The sequence below is a fragment of the Netta rufina genome (genome assembly GCF_964035555.1).
Source record: "Netta rufina genome assembly, chromosome: 3".
NCBI classification, from domain to species: domain Eukaryota; kingdom Metazoa; phylum Chordata; class Aves; order Anseriformes; family Anatidae; genus Netta; species Netta rufina.
In genome coordinates this window covers 33,364,376-33,389,970 of record NC_140125.1, presented here as the reverse complement: position 1 = coordinate 33,389,970, position 25,595 = coordinate 33,364,376, and the positions used below count along the sequence as shown (strand labels likewise).

Below are 25,595 nucleotides of genomic sequence, written 5' to 3'. Positions count from 1 at the left end.
CGCCTTGACAGCGAGCAGTGGCCAGACAAGACCAGAATTGAACCGCCAGGAGCTGAAAGAGCAGCCTTTGGTGGGCATTGGCGGAGCTGCTGCACAACCCTTGCCCCTTTCGTGTCCCCAGGGAGCCCTAGCGTGACACTGTGTGAGGAGGAGGAGGAGGAGGAGGAGTCCCCTCCCGCCGCCGCCCGCGGGCACTACATCTCCCAGCAGCCCCGGCGGCCGGGCGGCGAATCGCTCTCCGGGATTGTCCCCGTCGGGCCGCGGTAGCAGGCGGCGGGGGCGGCTGTCAGGCGCTGACGGCGGCGGGCGGGCGGGACGCGCCCAGGTCGCTGCCGCTGCCGGGACGCGGCTGGGCGGGGGCGGCGGCGGCGGCGGCGGCGGAGCCGGCCCGGCCATGGACGAGCAAGCGGGGCCCGGCGTCTTCTTCAGCAACAACAACAACAACAACGCGCTGCTGCTGCCGCCGCCGGCCGGCGGGCCGGGGCTGGAGCCGGGAGAGGCGGCGGCGGCAGGAGGAGGAGGAGGAGGAGGAGGAGGAGGCGGCGGTGTCGGGGGGGTGCCCGGTGCCGCCGCACCGGTGCCGGCGTCCCGGGCTCAGTACAGCGTGCCGGGCATCCTGCATTTCCTGCAGCACGAGTGGGGCCGCTTCGAGGCGGAGCGCGCCGAGTGGGAGGCGGAGCGGGCGGAGCTGCAGGTAGGGAGCCCCGGCCTCGGCGGGGCACGGCGCGACATGGCGGCTCCCGGCCGCTCCCCGGGCCCGGCCGCCGCGGGAGGCGCTCGGCTGCTCCACGGAGCCCTCCGGGGGTGCCGGGGCTCCGGGGAGCCGGAGGGGGGCCGGGGGAGCGCTGCCTGCCCGGGGGAGCCCCCTCGGGCTTGTTCAGCGGGGGGGTGTCGGTGGGGAATCCTCGCGGTCTCCCGGGCTGCCTTCCTGGGTCTCCCGGCCTCGCCCCAACTTCCCGGCCGTCTCCCGGCTCTCTGTGGCTTTCCTTGAAGGTGCCGTCTTCATAAAGACGGTCTTGAGCCAGTTTAGCAACATCAACCGCTTCTTATTTTATTTTTTTTTGTCTTTTCCTATTCTTAACTAGCAGGAAAGTCACCCCCTTAATTCTACTTTCTATGGTAACATCGAGCAAAAGCCCTCCGAGAAGAGTGGCAGATGTGAGATTCCTTGCCCAGTGTTGGTTCCCTTGCAGGGACTCAGAGGAAGTGGTGGTGAGCCGGAGAGGGACGTATTTTTTATTCTAACCTCAATGCTTCGATGAAAAATTTGTTAGTAGCAGAGCCACGTTTCTATTCACTATATCCAGTAATTATTATGTAGACAGCAACCAGCTTAGTTTCCTGTAACAAGAACGCTGCGTGTCGCAGATCGAGGTATTTATGAGATTCCCCTGGGTGTTTTTGCACAGCTGATACAGGTCTCACAGACTGCTCTGGAGAACAACATCTGTTTTACAGGTCCTCAGAAGTTCTGCCAGTGCTCTTCTAGTAATAACACTGAGCACGTTTATAGTGCCCTCTGAGACGAGAGGCAGGCATGCCATTCCTCCCCTTCTTCCCCCGCCTTCCCCAGCATCCCTCAAAAGCTCGGTGAGTGTCACGGATGAGGCAGCAGGAAGGAAGCAGAGCGTTGAAGCTGTGTGCCGGAGCCGTGTATTCTCGGTGGCAGAACTGGGAATATAACCCGATTACAAGTTGCTTGCTTCAACTCCTCTGGTTCCTGCCAAAACGTCTCAATAAAGTTATAATTAGCTGTGACTGGCGTTGCCACAAGCCGTAACAGCATTTATCTGCTGCAGAGTCATGTTCAGAAAGGTGCAAAATTCTTGGCTGTCTCTGCAGGCATCGGGCATGACGTCTGCTGTGACCGTGTTCGGTCGAATGGGCTTTGATCCGCGTGAGAGGTTGGCGTTAGGGGCTCGGCAGCTGCAGGAGGGCTTTGCGAGGCGGTGCATGTACAAGCGAAGGATGAGCAGCGTTAATTAAAAACAGATTCCACGCTGCTTCTGAAGCCTTTTGTTGGCCTATATAGTTGGAAGTGTTTAACAGAATAATGGAAATTTGAGGTCATGCAGTCTCTCTCTCTCGAGATAAAGATACAATGCTCCTGATTGTGCTTTACTGGCCTTCCGTCCAATGTAAATTAAATGTTAGATTGCCTGCTCTCTTGGAAGGCTGTGTGGCAGGGATCCTCTTTTGTATGGTGTTGTTAGTATCCCATAAATTTTATCTCTAATTCATCTTGCTTCTTAGAGGTTGACTTTTTATCTCTAGTTTCTTACTGCTGTGATATTTAAATACTTAAGATATTGCCCTGCTTGGCTGCTGCTCCGCAGTCAGTGATTAGTTAAGCTATACTCTCCTCCTGAAAACCACCTCATAAGTCAATCCAACTGTGATTTCCTGTCTTCCTTTTCTTCCCCTCTGGGCTTTTTTTTTTTTTTTCCTTGTAATTAGTTGTGTGGAATTAAATGTGATATTCAGCTAGAGTACCATTTTGTTGAGTTATGTGATGCTTGTTCAGGTGACACACACCCTTTCCCGGAGTTTAGAAAAATACATGAGTTGACATGTCAGGCATCTTACTCTCTGCTCCTAATTGCTGGTCTAACACTGCTTTCCCAAGGTTTTTATTCCTATCAAGTGCCTAAATTTTGCTTTCCCTGGCAAATATCCATGTTTGCTGCAATTTTCTGATTATTCTTCTTTAATCTTTAAAAACGATTATTGCCTCTACTATGTAATCTTCTTCATTCAGGGTGAAAGAGGACTTCAATATTGATGTCTCTGCAAGTATCATTAGTAAGCTGTGTATTTCAAGTCAAACTGAAAACAGATTCATACAGGGCTTCCCTAGATGCTTATATGCTAATTATACATTTCACTATTAATGCCGGCTTTGTGTTTACAGTACTCTGACATCTGCAGATCGAAAAATTACCCTAATAATAAACTTTCATGACGCCTTGTGTAGTAATTCACCAGGAATAAATACGAACTTTACTATTTCTCCTTCTGGTATTGACAAACCATGTTTTATAGTGCTATCGCTTATTTTTGCATCTTTTCAGAACCAAGCAACTTTCTTTTTGTCAAATTCTGTAGGAGCTGCTTGGGAGAGTTGACAAGAATGGGTTTCCTGTTCTGCAAAAAGTTTAAGGATTTTTTTTTTTTTATTATTCATTCTGCATTTTTCTGGACTGCATTTCAGTGTTGTCATTATGTGTTGGACCAGCCTGTCCCAACAGCTTCATCAAGAGACGAACACGTGCACAAACCCAGGGGCATTTTCGGCTTTCCTGGAGGCGCACGGGGTTTGATCTGCCGCCTGGCCTTAGCCGTGGGCCTTCTGACTGCCTGGGGGTGGTTCCCTGTTTTGTTCCTTTGTTGGTGGCGTTAATGAGCAGTCTTAATGAGCAGCGTTAATGAGCAGTGCCCCGCGCTCAGGGGCAGCATGTGGGGGCCCTGTATTGGGAGCTCCCCGGGGGAGTCAGTGGGGAGGGCTTCCCAGGGGAACGCTCAGTTGCTCCTTGGGAGTAAGGTGCATGTTTTGCTTTTGACAGATCAATGTCTTTCTGGCAAAGATGCTTTGCAGATCTGCTGCTGGTGTGTCTGATGTTTCACAAATGCTCTAGATTGCAGCAAACTGCTACACCATGTATGTGTAGGCACCCCGAACCCTCCTAAGGAATTTTCTTGCTCCTGTCCTCTCCGCTGGTAGTTTTCATTTCTTCTGACTGATAGCTGTTTCTCCAAGGTGGTGGAATGGTTGGAGTAGTGGTACCCGATACGGTGATGCCAAAATTGTTTTGACTAGGCCAGCTTTCCTTTGAGAAGGTTTGCAAAGAGGTTAGGGAGAAAGGCGAATATCCTGTGTTTGTCTCTGCAGCTCTGCTGAAAATATTCCTGTTGTAAGACAGTGCCAAGAGGGGGGAGAGAGAGAGGAGAAAAAAAGATAGGGAAGGAGTTATGAAATGAGATAAATTGTGGTTAAATGATAGCAAACAACTGTAATAAAAGGAATGTGGTGGAAATAACAGATAAACACTTGAGGTCGGTTATGGAAGTCGGATTTAGCAATTGCAGCTCCCTGGGGGTCACTGGTGGTGATCTTCCCTCCTGCTGCTGCTTTTCTGAGGCAAAAGGCAGGCAGCGAAGCCAGGCTTAGTGAATGGCAAGATTGTGTCCTTGGAGATAGACGAGCTAAAGTAATGAGGAGAAGGGGCAAACCAGCCAGATGGCTCTGGCTATTTATAGTGTGTTTTAGGACATTGGTTACTCGATTCAGAAATAGTTGATATTTACTGTTAGTTGGCTTTTAGATCGTGGTCTTCTTATTGAGTTAACGTTTCTAGTCAAAAATTGTTGCGATAGCTGGACAATACAGAAATACTGCTCAGAGAAAAAAGAAGTGAGTGCTGAGTTGATAATATCAGCTGCTTAGTTAGAAGAAAACTCCTGAGGCGTTGAAGGTGGTTTTGCCAATAAAATGGAAGATAAAATGGCATTTGAAGAAGTTTTGTGTAAGATTTTTCAGATATGAATGCGTACATCAAATCTCAGAGGTTCTCTGTGAAAAAGGAGTTGGCAGAAGTGCTGTGGAAGTCTTTGATAAAATATTTCTCCTGGTAAGGCAGATATTACAAAGAAAACAGTGATCAGTATTAAATTCCTCTCCACCCCAAAAGGACAATATTTTCAACTTACATGTTTCAAACACATCAGATAAATCAAAAGAAGAGTGGATGAAAATAAGTCAGAAGACTGAGGCACATTTAGTTGGGAAAGATGATGCTAACTGGGTCTCAGTGGCTACCAGATGTTCTTTCTTCTGATAACTTCTTTTAACAAATCTTCTGATAACTTCTTGTAGCAAACTTTCTAGTTGCCAAATTCATGCAAAGCAAAGAGAAGCTTCTGTGCTCCTTTTTTTTCCTGTTTGTTTGCTGACATGCACGACTGCCAGCTAATCCCCGTATTCTCATTGATAAGCCGTCATGACTTGTCTTACTCAAACCAGGAGGACTGGTGGGAGTAGATGCTGAGTGACTAAAGAGCTGCACTAGAGAAATCTGGAGCTTTTGTGGAGAAGTGGAATGTAAATAAAATCTGATGAGACCGGTTCTCTGCAGGTCTGTACTTGAGTTTTATAGACTTGTGATATTTTTTGTTACATAAACGATCCCAGTGTTTCCAAGCATCAGGTTTTCACATTCTTCTCAAATCTCTTAAAACCTGTAAGTTAGCAAAAGTGCATGAAATGCTTTTTAATTGGGTCTAACTCATTTAGGAAGGTGCTACTGTAAATGTGAACGTGGTATGAGCAGGCACAGAATTTTGCAAATGTGTGAAGGCTTACCGTTGTCTCCAAGTGGTCTTTCAAGCTTAGAAACTTTTTTTTCACAGTATTATACTTCAGAATAATAAAGTACTGTCTGATTTTCATGGCTTGATATTTAATATTTGAATATTGCTGAAGTGAAAAATAGTTTTTATTGGTCTAGGTGCACAACTTTGGTGTTGGTTTTTTTTTTTGGTGTCAGGTTAGCCTATAGTGAAGGATCATGTGCCTTTTTGGATGCGTGTTTATAATCTAAACTGGTATGGCTGTGTGCTACTCCAGCTGTAGGACTCATTTTTCTGTTGAAGGTCTTTGCTCATGTCACTTTTATTGCATAAGGGGTAAGTAACTTTGCACTGTTTGAACAAGAAGTTGCAAATATAACTCGCCCTTTATCTGAGTTTCAGTAGACACGGAGAGTTTATTTACTAGTTCCAGACCAGGCTGTGTAAGATTCCCAAAGGAAGATCACATGCATCTGAAGGGATTTTTGGCTCACCTTGCTTTAATGCTAAAAGAAATAAGGCTACAGAAATATTAAGCCTCAACTAAAATTGATATCCGTGCACAGTTCTGTGAGAAAATAGATAGGTATCGGTCAGTAACCTACTCACATTTTTGATTTGGCAAGGCTGCCAGGCCTCCTCAAGTCATCCCTTCTAAGTTTGTTAGCTGAGAAGTGGCAAGAACTGACTGATAAACAGGGGAGGGATTGTTATTGTTTTTTTTTTGTTGTTGTTGTTGTTGCTTTTTTTTTTTTTTTTTAATTGCTGAGAAATGCTTAGATACTTTAAACTGATCTTCTGTATCTCGTTAGAGCTCTCGGGATCCAACCTCTGCAGACAATACACTAAAAATAAAAATACCCTCAAGAGGGAAAATGAAGGTTTACCTTGTTATAGTGGCCTGCTTGGTGTGTGGTGGTAGTTTGATTCATCTAGAAGATCTTATTTTCCTATTTGTACAGAGTTTGCTGATACAAACAGAAATAGAATATGCTGAAGTAACCCAGCAACAAAGAAGTTAAATGCAAGATTGCAGTGTGGAAAGATTGCATTTTTCTGCTCTTAGCCAGGGATATGTTTCCTTTTAGGGCAGTCAGGCGCATAGGGCAGGATTGCAAAAGCATCCAACAGAACCGGCATGCATAATGTTCGTAGCTGTGCTTGTAAACAGGAGGTGAGGGCAAAATTATTTCATTTGGTGTCTGCCCCACTTGGTGCCGCAGTCAGTTCGGGGTGCCGAGGCGTGCCTGAGGGCACGGCGTAGGTGTTCCTGGCTGTGGCAGCAAAAACCAGTAGTGTGTGCCCACTGCCTTCCCAAATGCTTGTGAGGTTGTCTGGTTTGCTCCTCTTCCTGTGGCAGAGCCACTGCCTTTCTCCTTCAGATTTGTTCTCCCTTGTCTCATGGTGCCCAAGTGACGCCTTCGGACCGTGAACTTCCATTGTCACAGTTTAGATGCGGGCCAGAAGTCTGTGTATCGGTCTTGCTGCTGGTTGCTCTTGCTGCATTTTTGCCCTTCTGTGCGTGGGATCTTGTATGGCAAGTGGAAGGGAATTATATTCGGGCATTTACAGTTTGGACTTGAGCTCATAATACGCTGCTATTTTGTGACAAGGCACCACAGTGTTGCCTACAAAATTACATCACATTGAAAATGTCATCTCTTTGGCCTTACGTCAGTCTGCGTGGAGCGTGCTCCTGTGACTCAAAAGGAAAAAAAAAAAAAAAGTTAATGCTCTCCACTTAAGTGTATTACAGAAAGGACTGAAGGATTAAAGAGAATTTTAATTCTGAAGACTGATTAAATAAGCTGAATGTATATTGCTTGTCTAACTCAGCAGATACTTCAATGTTTGCAGTTGCTAGAATAGTGAAAGGCAGTAGCAAAGAGTGGATAAAAGAGAGACTGGCTATCTGAAAAGAGATCTACGTAGTAAAGCACTTCAAACTGCAGAAAGAAAAGCGTTCCTGTTGGGTGAGATGATTAAATTAGTAATCAAGGTATTGCCAGGAATAAATTAGTAAATCATCTTTGATTCTGGATGACCTACTAGGAGTTTTAAATTGACTGATAACAAGTTGGTTTTGAAACAATCTTTTCAAAGAGATGAAGAATGTAAGTGGATGGCTTTTGCAACTCTCTTTTCTTACTGTAAGCGATATCTTTGATCTCATTTGGCTGGTTTAACTTTCTCAGTGCTTATCTCTAATGCCAGTAATGGAGCAAATTGATGCCGTTTTTTGGAGTAAAATCAACTCCTGAAATACAAGGCATCAAGTGTGTTTTAACCTGGTGATGGTTTAGCAGTTCAGACCTCGCGTGCTCGGCAGGATCACATGTTCTCCACGATGGGAAGCGTTCAGAATCAGTACCTGCATCCTGCTCCTGCCGGCGGTCCTACCGCAGTTTGTGTTATCTCCAATGGCTGCAGGCACATAGAGAAGCATTCTAGCTGCTCGTCGCTCGGAGGACTGGGAGCTGCAAATTTGTGGGTGTGACTTTCAACATTTCTCAAGTGTGGCGCCTGAAAAATTGTTTGCCAGTGGTGCTAGACCGCAGCTATTCCCCCTTCATGTACATACTCAGGTATACCTGGTTTTTATCTCCTCTTCTCCCCCTGATTCTTCAGGGCATGCCTGCACCTATTTACAAACAGACTTGCCATGTATCGCTTCCGTGTGGCAACTGTAATCTGCAATGCTGAGCACACCTGACAGCCTGCAGAATTGTTCTGGCAGATCTTGGCAGACCGGTTAGGACAACTGTTGTAGGCTGGTCCATCTGTAAAGCTGTTTCGTTATTCTAGCTATTTACATGTTTTTACAATATTTTCCTCAGAGTGTTTTCCCTCCCTTGCCATCTATCTCCCAACCTGGTAAGACCTTGTTGTTGAATTAGAGAAGCGGTACGTACACGATTGTGTATCTTAATAGCTCTTACTTTGCCAAATGATGGCTGTTGACCTTCAAGTGCCCCAAAACTTGAAGTGCTACTTATTTTAAAATTTAAGAGAAATACTTTAAAGAAATGAATGGAAAGGCGTTTAGTGTTTTTTGAGTCTTAATAATTAAAAAACACAAACATACCCTTTTAACTTAAAATAGCTGTAAAAGTTATAAACAGATAGAAGTTGATAGTAAACATGAGTAATTTGTTTAGTAGCCATAGCATTGTTTCTTTGTAAACATTTTCTGTTCAAGTTAAAATTTTCGTAACTATTTTTCTTTTCTGTAATGTCAGGATGCCAGTCTAAGAAGCTGTGCAGGTATACTTTTTGACATCCTTGTCACTGTGGGTGATGATTCCAGAAAGTGTAAATTTCAGCCTACTTTTTAAACATTGATAACATCCATATGTATTAAGGTGCAGTGTAATTGTTTGATGGTATTTCTGTATTTATAAGACGTGTATTAGGAAGGCAACAACTTCAAAAATAATAATAAAGTTTCTAACACTGTGCTAAGTAGCACATTGCCTTACAGTTTTGTCCATTTCACAGTAAAGTGACCCTAGAGCCTTCTGGGGAATTTCTTAAACACACCTGAGATTCTGTTTTTCCTTTTTTTTTTTTTTTTCTTTTAAACTTAAAAATGAATGTTATTTTTAAAATCTCATGGTGAAGAAATGGAACAGTTAAGATATTTACAGTACAGTTAACTTAGACCAGATGCTCTTGAAACTTAAAGCTTTTGTTGTAGTTGGTAATACCAAAAACTTTAATAGATAAAGTGGGGGGAAAATGGACTGTACAATAGTAGCTGACACAGACTATCAGACTGTTCCATGTATCCTATTTTTTCCCTTCTTCCCCTCCACCTGACTCTCTTGATTTTAATTTAACAGATTAGCTGTAATACAGCAACTCCTAGCACTTAGCCTGGAATAAACAGGAGGTTGCTGCTGCTGTGAGGCTTCAGTGCTGAGCCAGCAGGGCTGGCTGCGTTATAGAGAGCTGTGCCCCACCCATAGGGCAAGAAACAATATGGGGTTTTGCGTGATCCCCGTGGGCAGTTTTAGAGGTTTCTGATGACTAGTTTACAACTTGATGTATTTTATTAGCTAGAAGGTCAGTTGTCACAAAACCTGTTTGTTGGGCATGGTTGTGAATTCTTGACATTTTTGGCAAACTTTCCGAGGAGTGGCCAAAGCACAAGTGTAAAGCAGGGAGTGTTACAGTTTATGGGGAGCTGAAGCATTCCTCCCTTGCTCTGTAGCTGTCCGGTAGCTCCCACCTGTGGTTCGGCTTGCACCAAAGCTGCGACAACGGGGAGTTGTCTGTGCAGTCCAAATTTGTTTATAAAATTCTGCCATTTACTCTAATTATAAGAAAACTGTAGTTGTGCAGTTCAGTTATACTTTCTGTCATGTCAGCACTCAGACCTCTTACATGTGAACTGTTTGCACAGATACTTATGCAGGTATTGGTTAAATATTTTGATCAGAAATGATAAACCTAGAATTATAACCATTTTGTGCTACAGACTGAGCAAATACTGCTTGATCTCATCATTTGTCATTTTAGCTATGTAAATTAAGTATTCGTTTATATTACAAATTGTTTCATTTGTAGTATGAACATCTAGGTTCCTCTGCATGTTTTCAGTTAATTGCAAAACATTGTAAAGAGGGAAATACGCTTCTGACATATGGACTGTTCAGTATTATGGTTAATGTAAGATTTTAGTTATTATTTTAATGCTGTCCTCATGTTTGTTACAATTTAACCTTAATATTTTCATCAAGAATTTCTTAACTAGTGACACGAAACTTTCTGCTTACGTACATAAAGGATGATTTAAGACCAACCTAATTGTAATTATTCCATACTTCCATAAATAAGGAATAAGAATTGCTAATTCCTGATGAGAAAGATGGGGGAATATTCTCCTTACTTTTTTTGTGTTATCAACGTGAAATGAAATGAAAGCCAAAGCCTGTGCAGGGCTGGAAAGGCAGCTCACGGGCTGCTGATTCCAGCCTGTTGTTGCTGCTGCGTGCTTTTTGAGTAATAGCTGTGAGCTTTTCTTGGAAGCCTAGGAACAAGAAAAGTTGTAAGACATCAGTGACAGCGTTGGTGTATCACTGACAGCAAAAGAGGTTCAAAGAATCAATTAACATTTCTTCCAGCAGCCTTTCTTCATGTATAGTATGGGTATTACCTACAGAGCGTGCTGGTGGCTCTGAGTAGGTACAGCACAATCCTTTTTTTTTCCTGTTGAATTATAAAATGTAGGTGCTTCAGCTCCAGAGGTGGTTAGTATTGCTATTTACACTACTTTATGTGCTTGAGATGGTGCTGGCTCTCAAACGATTAGTCAGGTCACAGAGCCCGGCCTGCCCTATAGCAGAGGAGTGCAGTGATGAGCAGCGCTGCTCACTTTTATGTAAAGGAGGTGTGTAATACAGTATTTTTAAGTCAAGTCCACTTATGTCTCTCATCTCAAAGCCGCTCAGAGGCCATGTGTTTCCTCTGCCCAGTCTACTGCTGGTGGAGGCAGTGGCTGACCTCCCTGCTGGGCCTATGGCGGTGAGGGCCGCGCCATGGCCGTGCTGCCACAGGGCAGCGGGCAAGGCGGGCCCAGGCGGGCTGGCCTGCAGGGACACGGGCTTCGTGCCTGGTGTCATTGGGCAATCCTTTTCACTTTGGCTGACTACATATTTACATTATTTACTTTTTTAATAGTGTTCTTCAATGTTCTTTCGCTTTCTTAGTTGGAACAGTATGTGTTTGTTTCTCCTGGGCCTGTTTGGGTCATGGAGAGCAAAATTATTATCAGGGTGCACATCTCTCTGCATTGTGATCTGGGGTCTGTACAGTTATTACAAGCTGATTTGTATGTGCTTGAGGTGTTTCTATCATTGATAAGCTGGATGGGCCTGAAGTGCTCACTGCACAGTTAAAATGCACAGTGTAAGAAAATGATGGCTCCCAAGACGGTACCGCAACTTTCCCATCCTGTACAGTGAGCATTAAATTTGATTGCAGCTCTTTGCTCATTCCAGATTGAGTTCCAAGTGAGAAGCTTGGTGCTTTCCTCTCATTTGGCTGAGGCTTTTTGGGAAGCGAAATACATTTTCCCCAGTGAAGATGAAGACTTCATTGGAGAGGAGTCAATGTTTGCCATGTGTCATAACCTGGCTGCTGTAGTTGGTGACTGGTAGCTAGGGCTTCTTCAGGTGCCTGTCATGCTATTTACCGGCTGTGTTTGAGCAACAAAATTACGTCAGCTGGTATCTTATTTTAAAGCAGCTGATCTAGCTGACCACCATCAAGCAAGGTAAAAACCTAAAGTCAAGTAAGTTATTCTTTAGAAGTCTCTTGCTTCATTAATTACAATATCTGGGGACTGCTTTCAAAATTGTGGCAGCTAGGGACAGTATTTGTTTGTTTCTCACAAACTTTTCCTGAGAGATTGGTGCAGACTGCAGTACCTGTAGAAAACATCAGACTTCTCTATAAAGGATGGTTGTAGAAATGAAAGATTTGCTGGTTTTCGTGTTCAATGGCTGATGGTCTTGACTAGTTGCCTTTTATGCTGTTCATGCTTTTCAGCAAATGCATGGGATGCTTTGAGACTTAGCTGCAGAGGCAGCATCAAAGCTTGTGATACTGAAAACAGTGGGCAGCTGGCAGTACAGGGGGGCTGAAGTGTGAAGTGGAGACTGCCCAGAGGTGTTTTTTGTCTAAAGCATACTTCATGACTTGGGAGAGAACCTGTCTTTTGTAATGGGCTTGTTTTAAGCATAAAGTACAAAAGCAGGTAGTTCTGTCTTTATGATTAGGAATGAGTATCTTGTGGTTATCATCACTTTCTATTTAAAGGAGGTTTTTCACAGGCAACTAAATCCCTACTCTGCTGAAAGTCGATAAAGGCTAGATGTCTGTTTTCCACTTCTATTTACTTCTGTACTACTTCTCTCCTCTTCTCTCTCACCAAAATACCTTTCCCTGGTTCCCATTTTTCTCTCTTAATTACAGTACTTCTGGTGATCTTTCTGTAACCTATTTTAGTATTATAATTAACAGTTGGCACTGTATTACAAACAGGGTTTTATTTTTCTTTTAGTTGAACATGCTGTACTTCATTTCTCTGACTAGTATCATGTATCTAATGTATCTGTACAACAGTGTACTAATTATATACTACTTCAGATAGTAAGCAGAAATACTTTTCCATCTTCTACTTATTGTTGGTAAATGCTTTCATCTGCTGAAGGTTTTTTTGTATGCTTACTCTATCTATTCCTTATCCTTGATTGAATGTTTATCCATGAAAGTAAATAAAGCCCGTCAAACAAATTAGAATTGCTTTATTTCTTATCTTTGTATTTTTTTTTAGGATCTGTAATGAGCATGCAGTTTAGAAGGCTTATCTATGCAGTGTTTAGTTTAGGCATTAAATGTTTATGAAACACACTAAGCCAACTTCTTTTGAACTGTACAAATCAATTTGAAAGTAACTTGAGGGGGGAGGAAGGATTGAGCTCTGCTGAATGGTTTTGAGGAAACAGTTTCTACATTGAATATTTTCTTTTGCAGGCCCAGATCGCTTTCCTTCAAGGTGAAAGGAAGGGACAAGAAAATCTGAAGAAGGATCTAGTGCGGAGAATCAAAATGCTGGAATATGCACTTAAACAGGAAAGGTACATTCATTTGGTGATGAGTACATGATGAGGAAATTCTGAAGACAGATACTGTTGCCTCTGTGTCTGACCAAGATGAGAGAAATTTATTATATATACAATCAGCTCACAAATTGTTAAATAGTAATATTTACCAATAGTAAATAGCAGTCTAAATGCTTGTATTCTGGTAACAATAGCTAATATAATATGGTTCCAGAAATATGGGAGGAAAGCCCACAGCTGATGAATAGTTAATTCCTTTTCTTGGTAAGATTCCACCTAACTGTATAGATTATACTCCAGAATTGGAATATTCCCTTTTGGTTCAAAGGGCTAGCTTTGTTTGTTAATATCTAGTAGCTGAAATCTTGGCTGTCTTAAGTCTTTAGTAACTGTTAGGTTTTGATCTTGCTAAGTTCTTAGACTTTACAATATGATAGACTCTATGGGAATATCTTCTGGTTAATTGTGTGAGGAATGAAGAAGTGTCTGTGTTTACCAACTAATAAAATGTTAGTTTCTTTGTTTATGGGAATTTCAATGGAAGTCTCTAGTCTGTTTTATACATATGTTACTGTTGCTCTAATCTTTGAAGCAAACAACTTATTTTTATTGTGTTTGGAGAAGTCTTTCTACTCCAGTGATTTACTTCAGGGCAGGGTGACTTGTAATTATCATTTTTTTATTTATTATTAAGATGTGTTTTAAAATGCTTTAACTAAAGTGTATGCTTGTGGTACTACTGCAAAGCAATCATTGCTTGTGTACCATTTCCCTATCACATTATTCCTACTTCTCTTTCATTAAATGCTAATAAAATGAACTGTTTTAAATTGCTTGATTTAGCAGAAATATACATGTGCACATACAAGGAATAGATTATTGCTGCTAGATGAAAAAAAAAAGGATTCTAATAGTTGTACATCACTGTATTGTATTTAGATTTTCTCATCTTACTTGGGCTCTGTTGGCATACGAGACATGCCTTACACCATCCAGTTTGACTTTTTCCAGTAGTTACCAATTTATTTGCTAGCATAGAGCTGCAGCTGTTTTTCTGGATATCAGTAGCCTCAGAGCTTCAGCATACTTGCTTTTGCCTCAGGGAGTTATCAGAGGAACACTAAGGTAGATAGCCTTTTTCGCAGGCCTTCGTATGGCACTGATCTTATATCAAATAGCATAGAAAAATGACAAATTTCTGCATAACGGAGATAGTAGTTTATAGCCATGGAAAGTCTATTTGAAGCATCATTGTGAAGATTGGAGTCACTTTAAAAGAAGATAGAGAGAGAACAGAGTATGTTCTTGTACAGATAAAGTTATGCTCTAAGGAATAATATTCAGTAAGATTTCTCGTATTTCAAAACTAAGGGAGGTATCCTGGTTACTAAGGTGTTTCTCTAATACTTCAAGCTCATAATGCAGGTAAATTAGTAATTTATCCAAAATGATCAGACTAAATAAATATATTGCTGTGCACTATCAAAGAAGCTTTGTAAGAGTTAATATTTTTAATTTCCATATCTGTAATGAAAATGTCTACCAATTGCATCCAGTAAGAGCCAACTAAATTAATTAGGCATTTAAATCCTAATGCAGCATTCACATTCGGAATTAGGAAAAATTCCCAGTGGTCTCTTGTTGGAAGTTTTTACATGCATATCTTGTATTTTTTCTTATATTTTTTTCCTGCAGTATGTGTTATTAGCCTCGGCTACTTAGGTCAGTAAACTACATGGGCAGCTGATCTGATCGAGTTTGATGGTTTCTTTATGGGAGTGAAATAGTTCTCAAAGTAAATGTGATGTTTGTGAATGGTGTGTGCTGGAACAGCTATTTATAACAGTTTGTGGTTTTAAACAGTAGTATTGTTTGCCAGTTACTGAAGAAATGCTCTTGTATTTCTGCTGGAAATGTCTTCCAGCAAGTGTTCTTGCTTGATACTTGAAGGAATGGCAACACACGGAGCTTGGAAGCACTACTCTCTTTCCCAACACTTCCCTAAATCAGCTATTGGCCTGGTCAGCCAGTAGTTAGTTTATATGCTGGCTGTTGCCACTGGGAACTCAGGGCTGAAAAATTAGATCCTATGAGGTAGAAAGAAAACATTTCTGGTCAAGTTATAACAAGGGTGGTGCAGGTGGGAGGGGGCAGGGAGACATCCCTGCATTCTTCCACTTCCGCCATGGCCTTGCAGTGTACCAAAGCCTTCCTCGATAGGTCAAATAAACAGGTTATTAGTAAAGGACAGAATGTGAAACTGTGACCCAAAGTAGTATGTGCTTGCAGTATCCTCAGAGCAAGCAATGATTGACGCTGGTTTTCTCACGTACATGCTTTTATGAGCTGCTATTTTGTAGAGTGGGTCTTCAGCATTTCTTTTTCCTTTTTTTTTTTTTTTTTTTTTCCTAAGCTAATTATAAATAATAAGCTTTGGAAGCAGTGTCATTGTTTTCTATTTCATGGCACTTGCATAATTTTATAGCAGGGAAGGTAGAAAGTGGTGTTTGCATAAGGATTATGACGCTTTTTTCTGACAAATCTAGTTTTAATGTTCAGTCATTATCTCAGTAATTGTGAGATTACCTTTCCATTGTTTGTATATGAAGCCAAGTTATTTCTGCTGAAAAGTCTTAATACACTAAAGAGAAGAGAACTTAGGAGATAATTAGTAGCTAAGCAGTACCACCTTTTCAACAGCAGTTCTGATGTAGTTTTGCCAACATCCAGTAGATTGCAGTGCAAGGCGATTCATACTTCAGGGTTACTTTTTATTACTATATTAATAGTTGCTCCACCACCAATAAATTGCATTATTTTCTCTGGATTTTCAGGAGCTAACCAAAATGTAGTACGTTTGGTTGCTCTATTTCTCTCAAGTACACGTCTAATTTAATAATCTAGTCTAGGTCATTTCCTGTTTTAACATATTCCAGCCGAAGAACTCGACTCTTGAGCCATGTCTCTAGAAACACTTGATTTAATTTTATGTTGTTCTCTGCACTGGTGTGTCTGATCAGAGTAAGGCTGGCGCCCTCTCCCCTGGGTAGAACATCTTGCAGTGCTGTTCCTGGCAGTCTTTCTTGTTTATGTCTCTTGGTTTGGCGGCGACTCCTAGATCTTCTGCGGATGTTTTGGCAGGCTCCCTCAGCACAGCTGGATCAGATACTGCAGGTCTGGCGACAGATATTTCCAAGAAACAGTGGCCTTTATTGATTGGAATCAAACTTTTCTGTGTGAAGCATTCAGAAAAGTTTCATTGCTTTCAGTTTTAGGAAATTTAGAAGGATGAAAGCTTTTAGCATTTTCCTGAGCAGCTCTTCCAGTGTTGTTGCAGCAACACTGAATGTCTCGAACCACCGTTCATGTAATGGAAACACAGTTTAAAGATACCACCACTACTGCTACTAATAAATTACTTGTACAAGAAAGTGAAAAAGGCAGAGCAATTGTAATACTTATCTTCCAAAGACTATCTTCCTTGTAAAGTAGTTTTTCAGCTCTGAAATAGGATTTTTCCAAACAACTTGCAAGGCTAGTTTTCAGATGGAAAATGACACCTGTAAAATTGTGCCCTTAAGGTAGTTATTTTCAAGTAATTTTCCAGTCTCTGCATACTGTTAATAATGCAGATGTAATTTTCAGAAATTGATGTTAAACTACCAAAGTTGATCAAGTTTCAGATAATAAGGCTTGTCTTTGTGATTGATCTCTCCACTTGCCCTAAACCACCAAAGCCACCTCATTGTTTTTGACCAGGTGACAGAAAGGGTGGAGGAACTTTGATTTTTCTGTACACTGATTTATAGAAGAAATGTGTTTGATTTCCTTTGTGGTAATAGCATCTCACTGATGTGATATGTGAACTAGAGTTCAAAGTGAACTGTTGAGGGCCAATTTCAAGCAGATAGTGACTGGAATATGTAATTTCTGAGGAAATGGAGAAAATAAGTGTGACAGGTGGGCAGGAGACACTTGGTTACTGTAGGATTAGGTAAATATAAACATGCTAAGGGAGTAACCATATTAAGAATGTGTATAGACAAGAATTAGTTTCTTTCATGAGAAGATGCTTACCGTTTGGTTTCAGTATGTGAAATTGAATGGTCAAGACTGTTCCTTGCAGATTGAGCCTGAATCCTTATGCTCAGCTCTTTCCTTAATATACTTCAGAAGGAAGAAGATTGTCTTTCATACTTCTGACATTGTCAGCTATACAATAAAGATGCTACTAATTAGAGCAGAATTAGTGTAGATTTTCTCCTTGTCTCAATGCACTGTTAGCTATTTATCTATCTCTTTTTCTCTCCTCTAAACTAGAAGTTGACTGTAGTTGAAGATGGGTTCACCAGGCCGTGTACTCTGACATGGTATTCATATTTCTGATTCATATCTGACTGGTGTCTTGCTCAGCTACCTGAATTTATGCTAATCCATTCTAGTTAATTCAGGTTTGAGTTCGGCGTTGGATTTTCTGTCACTTCACATGGGCAAAGGTCTACAGCTTTTTGTTTTTAACCTTCTCAATAAAACTAGAAATAAGGATTGCTTTTTGGGATAGGCAATTAAAGAGCTGACAGTGTATGTCAGCTTTTTTTACATATCTGTATTTCTACTTTTCTCTGCCTCTTTTGCCCAAAGTTAAATCTTCTGAAAGATGAAGTCTTAGTCCAGCTTAGTAGTAAAATAAATTTAAGGGCCTATGGCATTTAAGACCATGTAATCTAGGCTATCCTCTTGTAGTAAGAAATAATAATAAAGGCTTTAAAAAACATGCATTATGAGGAGGGAAAAAAAAAAAAGAAAAGTGAAAAAAAAAAACAAACTACCATTAATAGATTAGAATGTGGATGAATACTCTCACTTTGCTGAACTGATTTTATAGTGCCCTGAATGAGGGGGGAAATTTTCAATAAGAAGGCACAAAACATTACTCTGGACATCTGGAATTAAATGTTTATTATAATTAGAAAGCAGCTGGATCAGTAGGGAATTTGTTCTGTCAATACTTAAGTTAAAGAACTACTAAGCATTGCTAGTTACTCTCAGCATCATTTTATTAGAAGTAATGAGTTTGCTTGATGGAATAGGAAAAGGCAAAAGGAAACAAAAGAATAACATACTGAGGATGCCCGAGAAGCAATCAAGAGGCAGAGGTAACTTGAAAGCTGTCTCCAGTCCCCCTTGATAGGGTTGTTCTAGCTTAGTGGCACTTGCCTTACGCAATCGTGACGTGTCGCACCCATTCATTTTTGTAAAAACAATTTTTAAGTGGGAGTGTTCCCTTGTGAGTTGTGGAGGCAGTAAAGCCTATTTTCCTGTTCGTTTATACGAGGGTCTGTTCTTTTTCCCTTTTTGTCTTCGGTAGCCTGCATCTTGCCTTCTTACACCCAGCTCGCTGCATTTGCATTGGAGCTGTGCCTGCGTGTGTGCCAGTCGGTCCTCCTGCTGCTGCCAGGCTGAATGTCGAGTACTGCCTCAATTCTCTCTTGCCTTATATTGAGGGTGCTGCTTCTCTACAAGATTAGGAATGTCTACAAAACTTTATAGGGTTTTGGAGTCTTTTAAAGCTTTCATATTTGGCCAAAACCAATCATAGAAACTGGAGTTACTATGAGCGTGAGATGAGGGGGAGCAGACAGTGAGGCTCTCTTTGCCTCACTTTTTCTCTTCATTACTGTGTTATAAGACTTGATCTACTCTGATGAATCTTTAATAACTTATATGTACATTTGTAATGGTGTACTACTGTTGCATTATTTTCTCTGTTTATAGAGGCTGGTTCTGTACGATGAAGCTTTTTCAGTCATGCTTTTTTTCTTTTACTTCTAGCTAGTCTTACTATCATATAGCATGCTTTGTGGGGTTTATTACAATAGGCCTTCTGTAGGCTAAGTATTTCTGGAAGAGAAGTCTCCATTTTTAACTCAGTTGAGTGTCAGTTCTAGCAGCTGTATGACAAATTGGTGAAGCTGCTGGGCTGCCATCAGCACGAGACTTCAGCACTGGTATAGAGTAGTCCTTAGTGAGGAGAGCTTGAAGAAGGATAAAAAAAAAAAAAAGGTTGCTTAACTGAGGTGACAGTGAAATACGAAGTGTTGTGGATAGTAAAAATGTTTGATAGTTTAATGAAAGTTTTAAGGGAAAAAAAAAAAAGAAGAGTAGAGGTGGGAGAAGCAAGCATATTGCCAAAAGGAAGTAAAACCATTCTGTACAACCTACTAACTGCTGATCTGTTTAATTAGTATTTGCTTTGCAAATACCTCTAAATCTTGGAAAAAAATAATTAGACAAAATTGCACCTCTGAAGTCCTGCTGAAATTACTTGTTTTGTACATACCCTAGAAAGAAGGAGTGACTTTTGTAGTGAAGACAGGTAACATTTATGGATTTATCCATACTCTTTAAATGTGCTAATAGTTTGTTTGTTTGTTTGTTTTATTATTTTTTATTTTTTTTTTCTCTTTTCAGGGCTAAGTATCACAAATTAAAATATGGCACAGAATTGAATCAGGGAGATATGAAGCCACCAAACTATGATTCTGGTAAGACTTTATGAAGAATGAGTTCATTACTGACATAAAAGCTCAGCTATGGTTTGTGCAAATGCTGAAATGATGGTGTTGATGAAATATGCCACTTAGTAGAGTCAGTGGGAATAGACATAATTAATGAAGATTGTATTTTACTCATGTAAAATTAAAAATATGTTAATGCTCTAAAAGAGTCTCAAATGAGTTTAAAAAAAATGCAAACCCAGCAGACTGCTTCTGAAGAGAATAATTGATCTCCTAAGTAATGTGTATGGATATTTTGGAACAGAGAGTTATTAGATTTATAGCTATAGAATCCTTTTATTTTTGAATAATTCTTCTGAATAAAAAGTTAATAGCAAAGGATGTGAACTATGTGGTACATAATTTGTATGAAAATATGTATTAGACGTAAGTGAGAGTTTGACAATGGCACTCAGCTTGAGGAATTCAGAATTGCAATTACTTCCTTTTTCCCTGTTCCTATCTATCCTTAGTTTCCCTGGGGGGAAGGGTATGAGGATTATACCTTTAGTATGTTGTAGGTCAGGAGCTTGAGAGGAGAAGTAATAGGTAGCTATTTTTGCATCTCAGGCCCCTGATGCTTCTACTACAGCAACCAGAATCACCTGTATATAAAGGAAGAATATATAGTCTGCAGACTTCAGCTCTGTCATTTGGTTTGTCTAAGGGCTGGCATGTTTTACTGTCATGGTTAACTCTCACCTCATGGGATTCAGAAGATCATTTTTTTGGGAAAAAAAAATGCAAACACCATCAAAAAAAAAAAAAAAAACAACCACCAAAAAATCCTGCACCAGCTGATGATGAAATTTTACACGACCCTTTTCCTGTCCAAAATACAATGAAGTTTTTGAAAGTTCTATTTCATATTATTATCCAGGTCATTTCCTTAACTGAAGGAATTGTTTAATTTGGTGTTACTCAGGTGGAAGACTCCAATCTATATATGGCCCACTAGAAAACCTTGTCCTGATCACACCAGCATCCTAGATATCTGATAGCTTCTACAGATCTCGTTTTTGTAGTTTCTCAGGATGGAGCTATAGCATGTTGCTCTAACAACTGTTGGAGTTGTCTTGGATAGATCTTTTTTTCTTTTTCTTCTTCTTCCCCCATCTTGCCAGTCAGGGAAAAAATACAGAAGTGTTTCTAGCAGTTTTTCCAAATGCATCCCTGTTGGTTGTTTACTCTGTGATCTCTTGGAAACCCAGTAAGACAGTTTAGATGTAAGAGTTGGATCTGATTTTTTTTTAAATATCTTTTTTACTTCTCATGAGATCTGCTGTTACTTTCTTGTTATACAAGTCCCTTCATTATAATCTATAAACTGCTGTTACTGCTAGCAGTCATCATTTCTGAGACGTAAGAAAAAGAGAACTCTTGACTGAGGATGTATTTAACCTTCAGAAGGAAGGTTTTCACTTTCAAAATTGATTTTCAGGCAAATTTATCTCAGTTGTGTGTTAACTCTTGCATAGAGTGAGCTTGTGTATTGAGTCAAGCTGTGCTCAGTTGTTCTTAGATCTATGTGCAATTGATGATTTGCCATGGTTGCCATCAAATGGGTTTGTGAATTCAATATAGATAAAATTCTTACGGTTCCTCTTGCATGTGAATTCTGATTAATCTTTGATAGCTTCTTCAGTAGAGGTTGTGGGTTTTGTTTTCTTGTTTGTTTTGTTTGGTTTTGAATTCAGTTATTTAAAGGAGAATGACTTCTCAGTGAGGACAGTATACTTCCTGTATCACATACTCATTTATTCATAGGATTATACCAGGTTTTTCTGGTTCTTAATTTTTGTCTATGTAAGAAGACTGTTCATCCTTCAGTGTTTGGATCACAAGGCCTTCTAGTTTTATAGAGTTTTATCTATTATCTTTTGTAGATAATAAACCAAAGTCTTTTATCTTGGGAAGCATACATGTATGCTTATTTGTCTCCTGGGGAGGGGAAAAAATACCATGGTGTAGTATGAAGCTATATATGCAATAAATGTGTAGCTGCTGGTTGCCAGCATTCAGGTAGGTTTCTCACCAGAACAGCCACGTAATTTTTTTGTGGATTTTCCCAGAGTACTACTGTTCGCATCCAGATTTGTGGTTATGGAAAACGTGGTGGAAATTTTTTCATCAGCTTTTCAAGTTAAAAAATAAACAAATACTGCTGTTTTTTTTTTTTCCTTCCCCCAAAGCTAATGCAAACACAGATGAATATAAAGTTGATGTGAATAGGTCTGATGGGTCCAAAAATAAGGAAACTGGTTGACCAAAAATTGTAAATAGATATAATTGTACATGACGCTGTTCAAGTACTTGTACAGTTGTACTTGACATTGTTTGCAGTTAAGTGTTTGTATTTAAACTTAATTATGAGTGCGCACACACACATAGATTTATATATATGTATATAAATATATACACACACACTAGAAGGCTAGTGCAAATATGGGACTCCAAATTGTTTGTATGATTGTCCCCTTAATGAAAAAGGGACTCTTGGATGTGAAACAGACTGAAAGGCACTAATGACTAGTGGAACTTGGTCTCCTGCAGTAAGATGTACTTGACGATCTTTGTTACGTGTAGGTAGTACGAGAATCACATGCTATATGCATTTTTTAATCTGGATTGGTTTTTTGACAGTTGAAGTTTTTATTTTGTTATTCAACCATTCCTAATAATCTTAACACAAATCACATTTGCCTTCACAAGTGGATGGACATATTTTTTAGAAGTAGGACAAAGGAAAAATTGCTTATAATTAAATAATCTTTTCCAGATGAAGGGAATGAAACAGAGATTCAGCCACAACAAAACAGTCAGCTAATATGGAAACAAGGACGACAGCTGCTAAGACAGTAAGTATAGAGAGAAGAACTTGAATAATGAATACAAGGGAAAGTATCTGGTAATGAAATGTGATGATGGTGGTATTTGATTTTTCTGTTAGATTTTCTTTGACGAAAAGTTAGTGTGATGAAGTTCATTCAGCTTCTGCCCTACTTTTCCTAGGCTTTTGAAAAAAAATTAATGTTTCAGAACTTCAGGTGAGAAGCCTTGTCATCAGACAATCTCATTTGCTTTTACTGAGTATAATAAAACAATCTGTTTGGAGGTCATGACACTTTACAATTCTTTTTGCAATTACAAAATAAAACAATTCTTTTTGCAGCTACGTAAAGTAATAATAACTTGGTTTGGAGAGGGATAACTTTTGTTTTAGTCTACTCTATGTGCAAAAAACACTAAGAAGGTTAGACTAGAAGCTTTCTAATTCTCAGTTCATCTTAATGACGCAAATATCTAATACAAATAAATTTTTGAATTTTGCTCATAATGAGTTATGCGGTTCCATGGTACTTGGTCATATTTCTGGTTGTTTTTTTTTGTTTGTTTGTTTTGCTTTTGCCTTAGTTACAGGACTTGGTTTAAATTGAAAAGATCTCTTCAAGGCCTGTCATCAAGGTCTCCTTATGTCTGTTTTTCCATGCATTAGCCTCATTCACTATGATGATAGCTAGATTCTGTGGCCTTCTAATCAGCTAGCAAAATTTTGATATCCAATTCTGTTTTTGTGTTACAGAAGATTAAATGAGAGGGGAGGGAGACGGTAAGGACAGTCTGGGCTTTATTGGAAAGAACCTATTTCCAAGCAGTTATACAAAAATTAAATTGTCCAGTTTGTCAGTTGGATGGCTTTTACTTCCTTTTCTTTTTCGAGAACCCATATATTTGCATGTAAGTTGAATAAATGTAAATAAAGTAGTCTTGCCTTGGATCAGTGATTTGAAGGCAAGTCATTCCCTCCCAGTGTAATTCATGAGTAAGTTACACGCTGCTGAATAAAAAAGTTGTATTACTGACAGACTCTGTTTTGCATAGGTGACTCGATTGATTTTGATACTGTCATCAGTCAGTATTTCGCTGCAAATATGTTTATGTAAAGAATATCGTTAAATAATCGGATGAGGATGTTCTTGCTAGGAAAGTGCATATCCTTGTTTTGTGACAGCTTTTATTGTGAACTAGTATTTCTACTCTTCAGGGTTATCCAGAATATTGATCATTTAATCTGTTCGGTGTTTCTGAGAAGATAGTAACTTTCTTTTTCTAGAGGAAGGGACAGAGACCAGTTATTTGGTCTTCCAGATGCATTACTGTATGCAAAGGTACAACTGCATATTGATGAAAGAGCCAACTTTAGACCTTAAGGTTTTCATACAAGCAAAACCAACCCAAATATGCGAGACAAATTAATAGTTTGCAGATTCTGAAGAATGAGAAAATGGCAAGGCAAAGATTTTATCAAACATAGTACGTTACAAATAACAGGTTTTAGTAGTAGCTATAGCTACAGAATTTGGTTTTGTTCCCTCTGTTTTGTAGGCTTCTAGTAATGCCTGGGGAAGGAACATATCTGACACGTCTTGTAAGGCTTCATGTGTGTTTTCCATGTGTTGAAGAATAAAATGGCTATATTGTACATGCAACTGTGGCGATTTTTATAAGCCAGTTGTAAATATTTTAATTGAAAGTGCTTTTCCACCCATTTTAGTAAATGAATGAATAACGTATTGTATAACCTCTGACTGCTAGGCTCTTTGATTATTTCCCCCTTCCCCCCCCGCCTCAGTGACTGTAGAGGCTGGTACTGCAAGAGGCGATCCCTCTGCAGCTGGTACAGGATGATTTATAAGCATGTTTCGTTAGCACAGCACCATACTTTGCTAAGCTATGGGGTTGAAGATGAGTTTAGGGAGAAGTTTTCATTTACTGTTTTGAGTAAGATATGCGTGAAAAATTAGCATGAGATCTGTCCTACAGGTATCTGCAAGAAGTGGGCTACACCGACACGATATTGGATGTGAAGTCAAAACAAGTACGAGCTTTACTGGGACTTTCAAGTGATGCTTCAGAGAAGGAAAACAGAAATCAAGAACCGATGGTAAATGGTACAGAGGGCCAGATTAAAGAAAACACAATGATTGGGTGAGTATCACGAAAATGTTCTCTTTCTGCATAAATGTGATTAATGGTGTAGAACAGATTTCTTTTTACTGAGATTTTGAGCCTTTTTTCTAATTGGACATTAGCGTAATTTTAACTACTTTTATTACATAAAGCAGTAAGTACGGGAACAACTTTTAAGATATGCAGCTTTAAAAGCAGCATGTTTGTGTTTTTTTTTTTACCAGTTGCATGGCAGCATAAAGGCAAATCGAGACATTTGATATGTGATTAGAGGTCAATATTGTTTCAAGTTAACAGCTTATTTGGATTGTTGGAAACTTAAAATATCTTACAGGCTTTGTTTTTTCTGGTGCATGCTGACTTTGACATGATAATCAATATGAGATACAGGATTTTTTTGTGGTCGGATCTGAAAAGCAGATTCTCATATTGTATTCTGATTTCTATAAATCCATGGTTTTCCCTGAGTGGATATACATGTGCAAATGTGAAGTGTAAGATATTCATTTATCTTTTTATCTTTTTTTAATATTTCGTAACATTGTGAGAAGTCAGTAAAGGAGTGTAAAAACTTGTTGTCCTTGCATTTGTTTTTAAGTGATGCTGAAAACATAAAAGCCTTTATTCCATTTTCTTGCATTTTCTATGCAAAGAGGTTTTTGTTTTCAAAAAAGTCAAAGAAAACCAAAACTTAACTGTAGAGGCATTAGGAAAGCAATCTGTTCTTGTTTAAAGTACCGTAGCTACAAAACTTAAGGAAAATGATGCAGAATTGTTTGTCTGAACAATACATGAGGTTACTATTCCAGCGGTTCGTGCTGTCATCAACAAGCACAGCTTTTCTTGAAGATTCTGCTTCTTTTTTCATTTTCTGTGCCAATGTGGCAAAATTCAAGACCACCTAATTTTAAGGTCTAATACTGTCAATATGTCATGTTCTGTCTTTTAAAAAGCATTTGTGTAAAATTTCATTGGACCCAGCAGATAACTCTTGCAACTTCAGGCCAATGAGTTTTGTGAGGGCAGGAGTTTGTTGTTATGTAATTAAATTTTATGCTGTGAGGTGGAAAATCTGAGTGTATGAGAAAACTCA

General features: G+C 39.8%; 1 protein-coding gene across 4 annotated transcripts in view; it reads left to right on the top strand.

Moving 5' to 3' along the window:
- Positions 1-334: 334 nt before the first annotated feature.
- The window catches only part of STRN (striatin), a 68,910-nt gene continuing 43,649 nt past the window's right edge, over positions 335-25,595 (top strand). For all 4 annotated transcript variants that reach the window (XR_014618266.1, XM_084283515.1, XM_084283514.1 and 1 more), the window contains exons 1-5: positions 335-694; positions 12,886-12,989; positions 19,446-19,519; positions 22,311-22,389; positions 24,356-24,520. Coding sequence is in view for 3 of the 4 variants with exons in the window: in XM_084283515.1 (XP_084139641.1) it covers positions 395-694; positions 12,886-12,989; positions 19,446-19,519; positions 22,311-22,389; positions 24,356-24,520 (722 nt within the window). In the remaining variant the exon portion in view is untranslated. The remainder of the gene's footprint in view (positions 695-12,885; positions 12,990-19,445; positions 19,520-22,310; positions 22,390-24,355; positions 24,521-25,595) is intronic.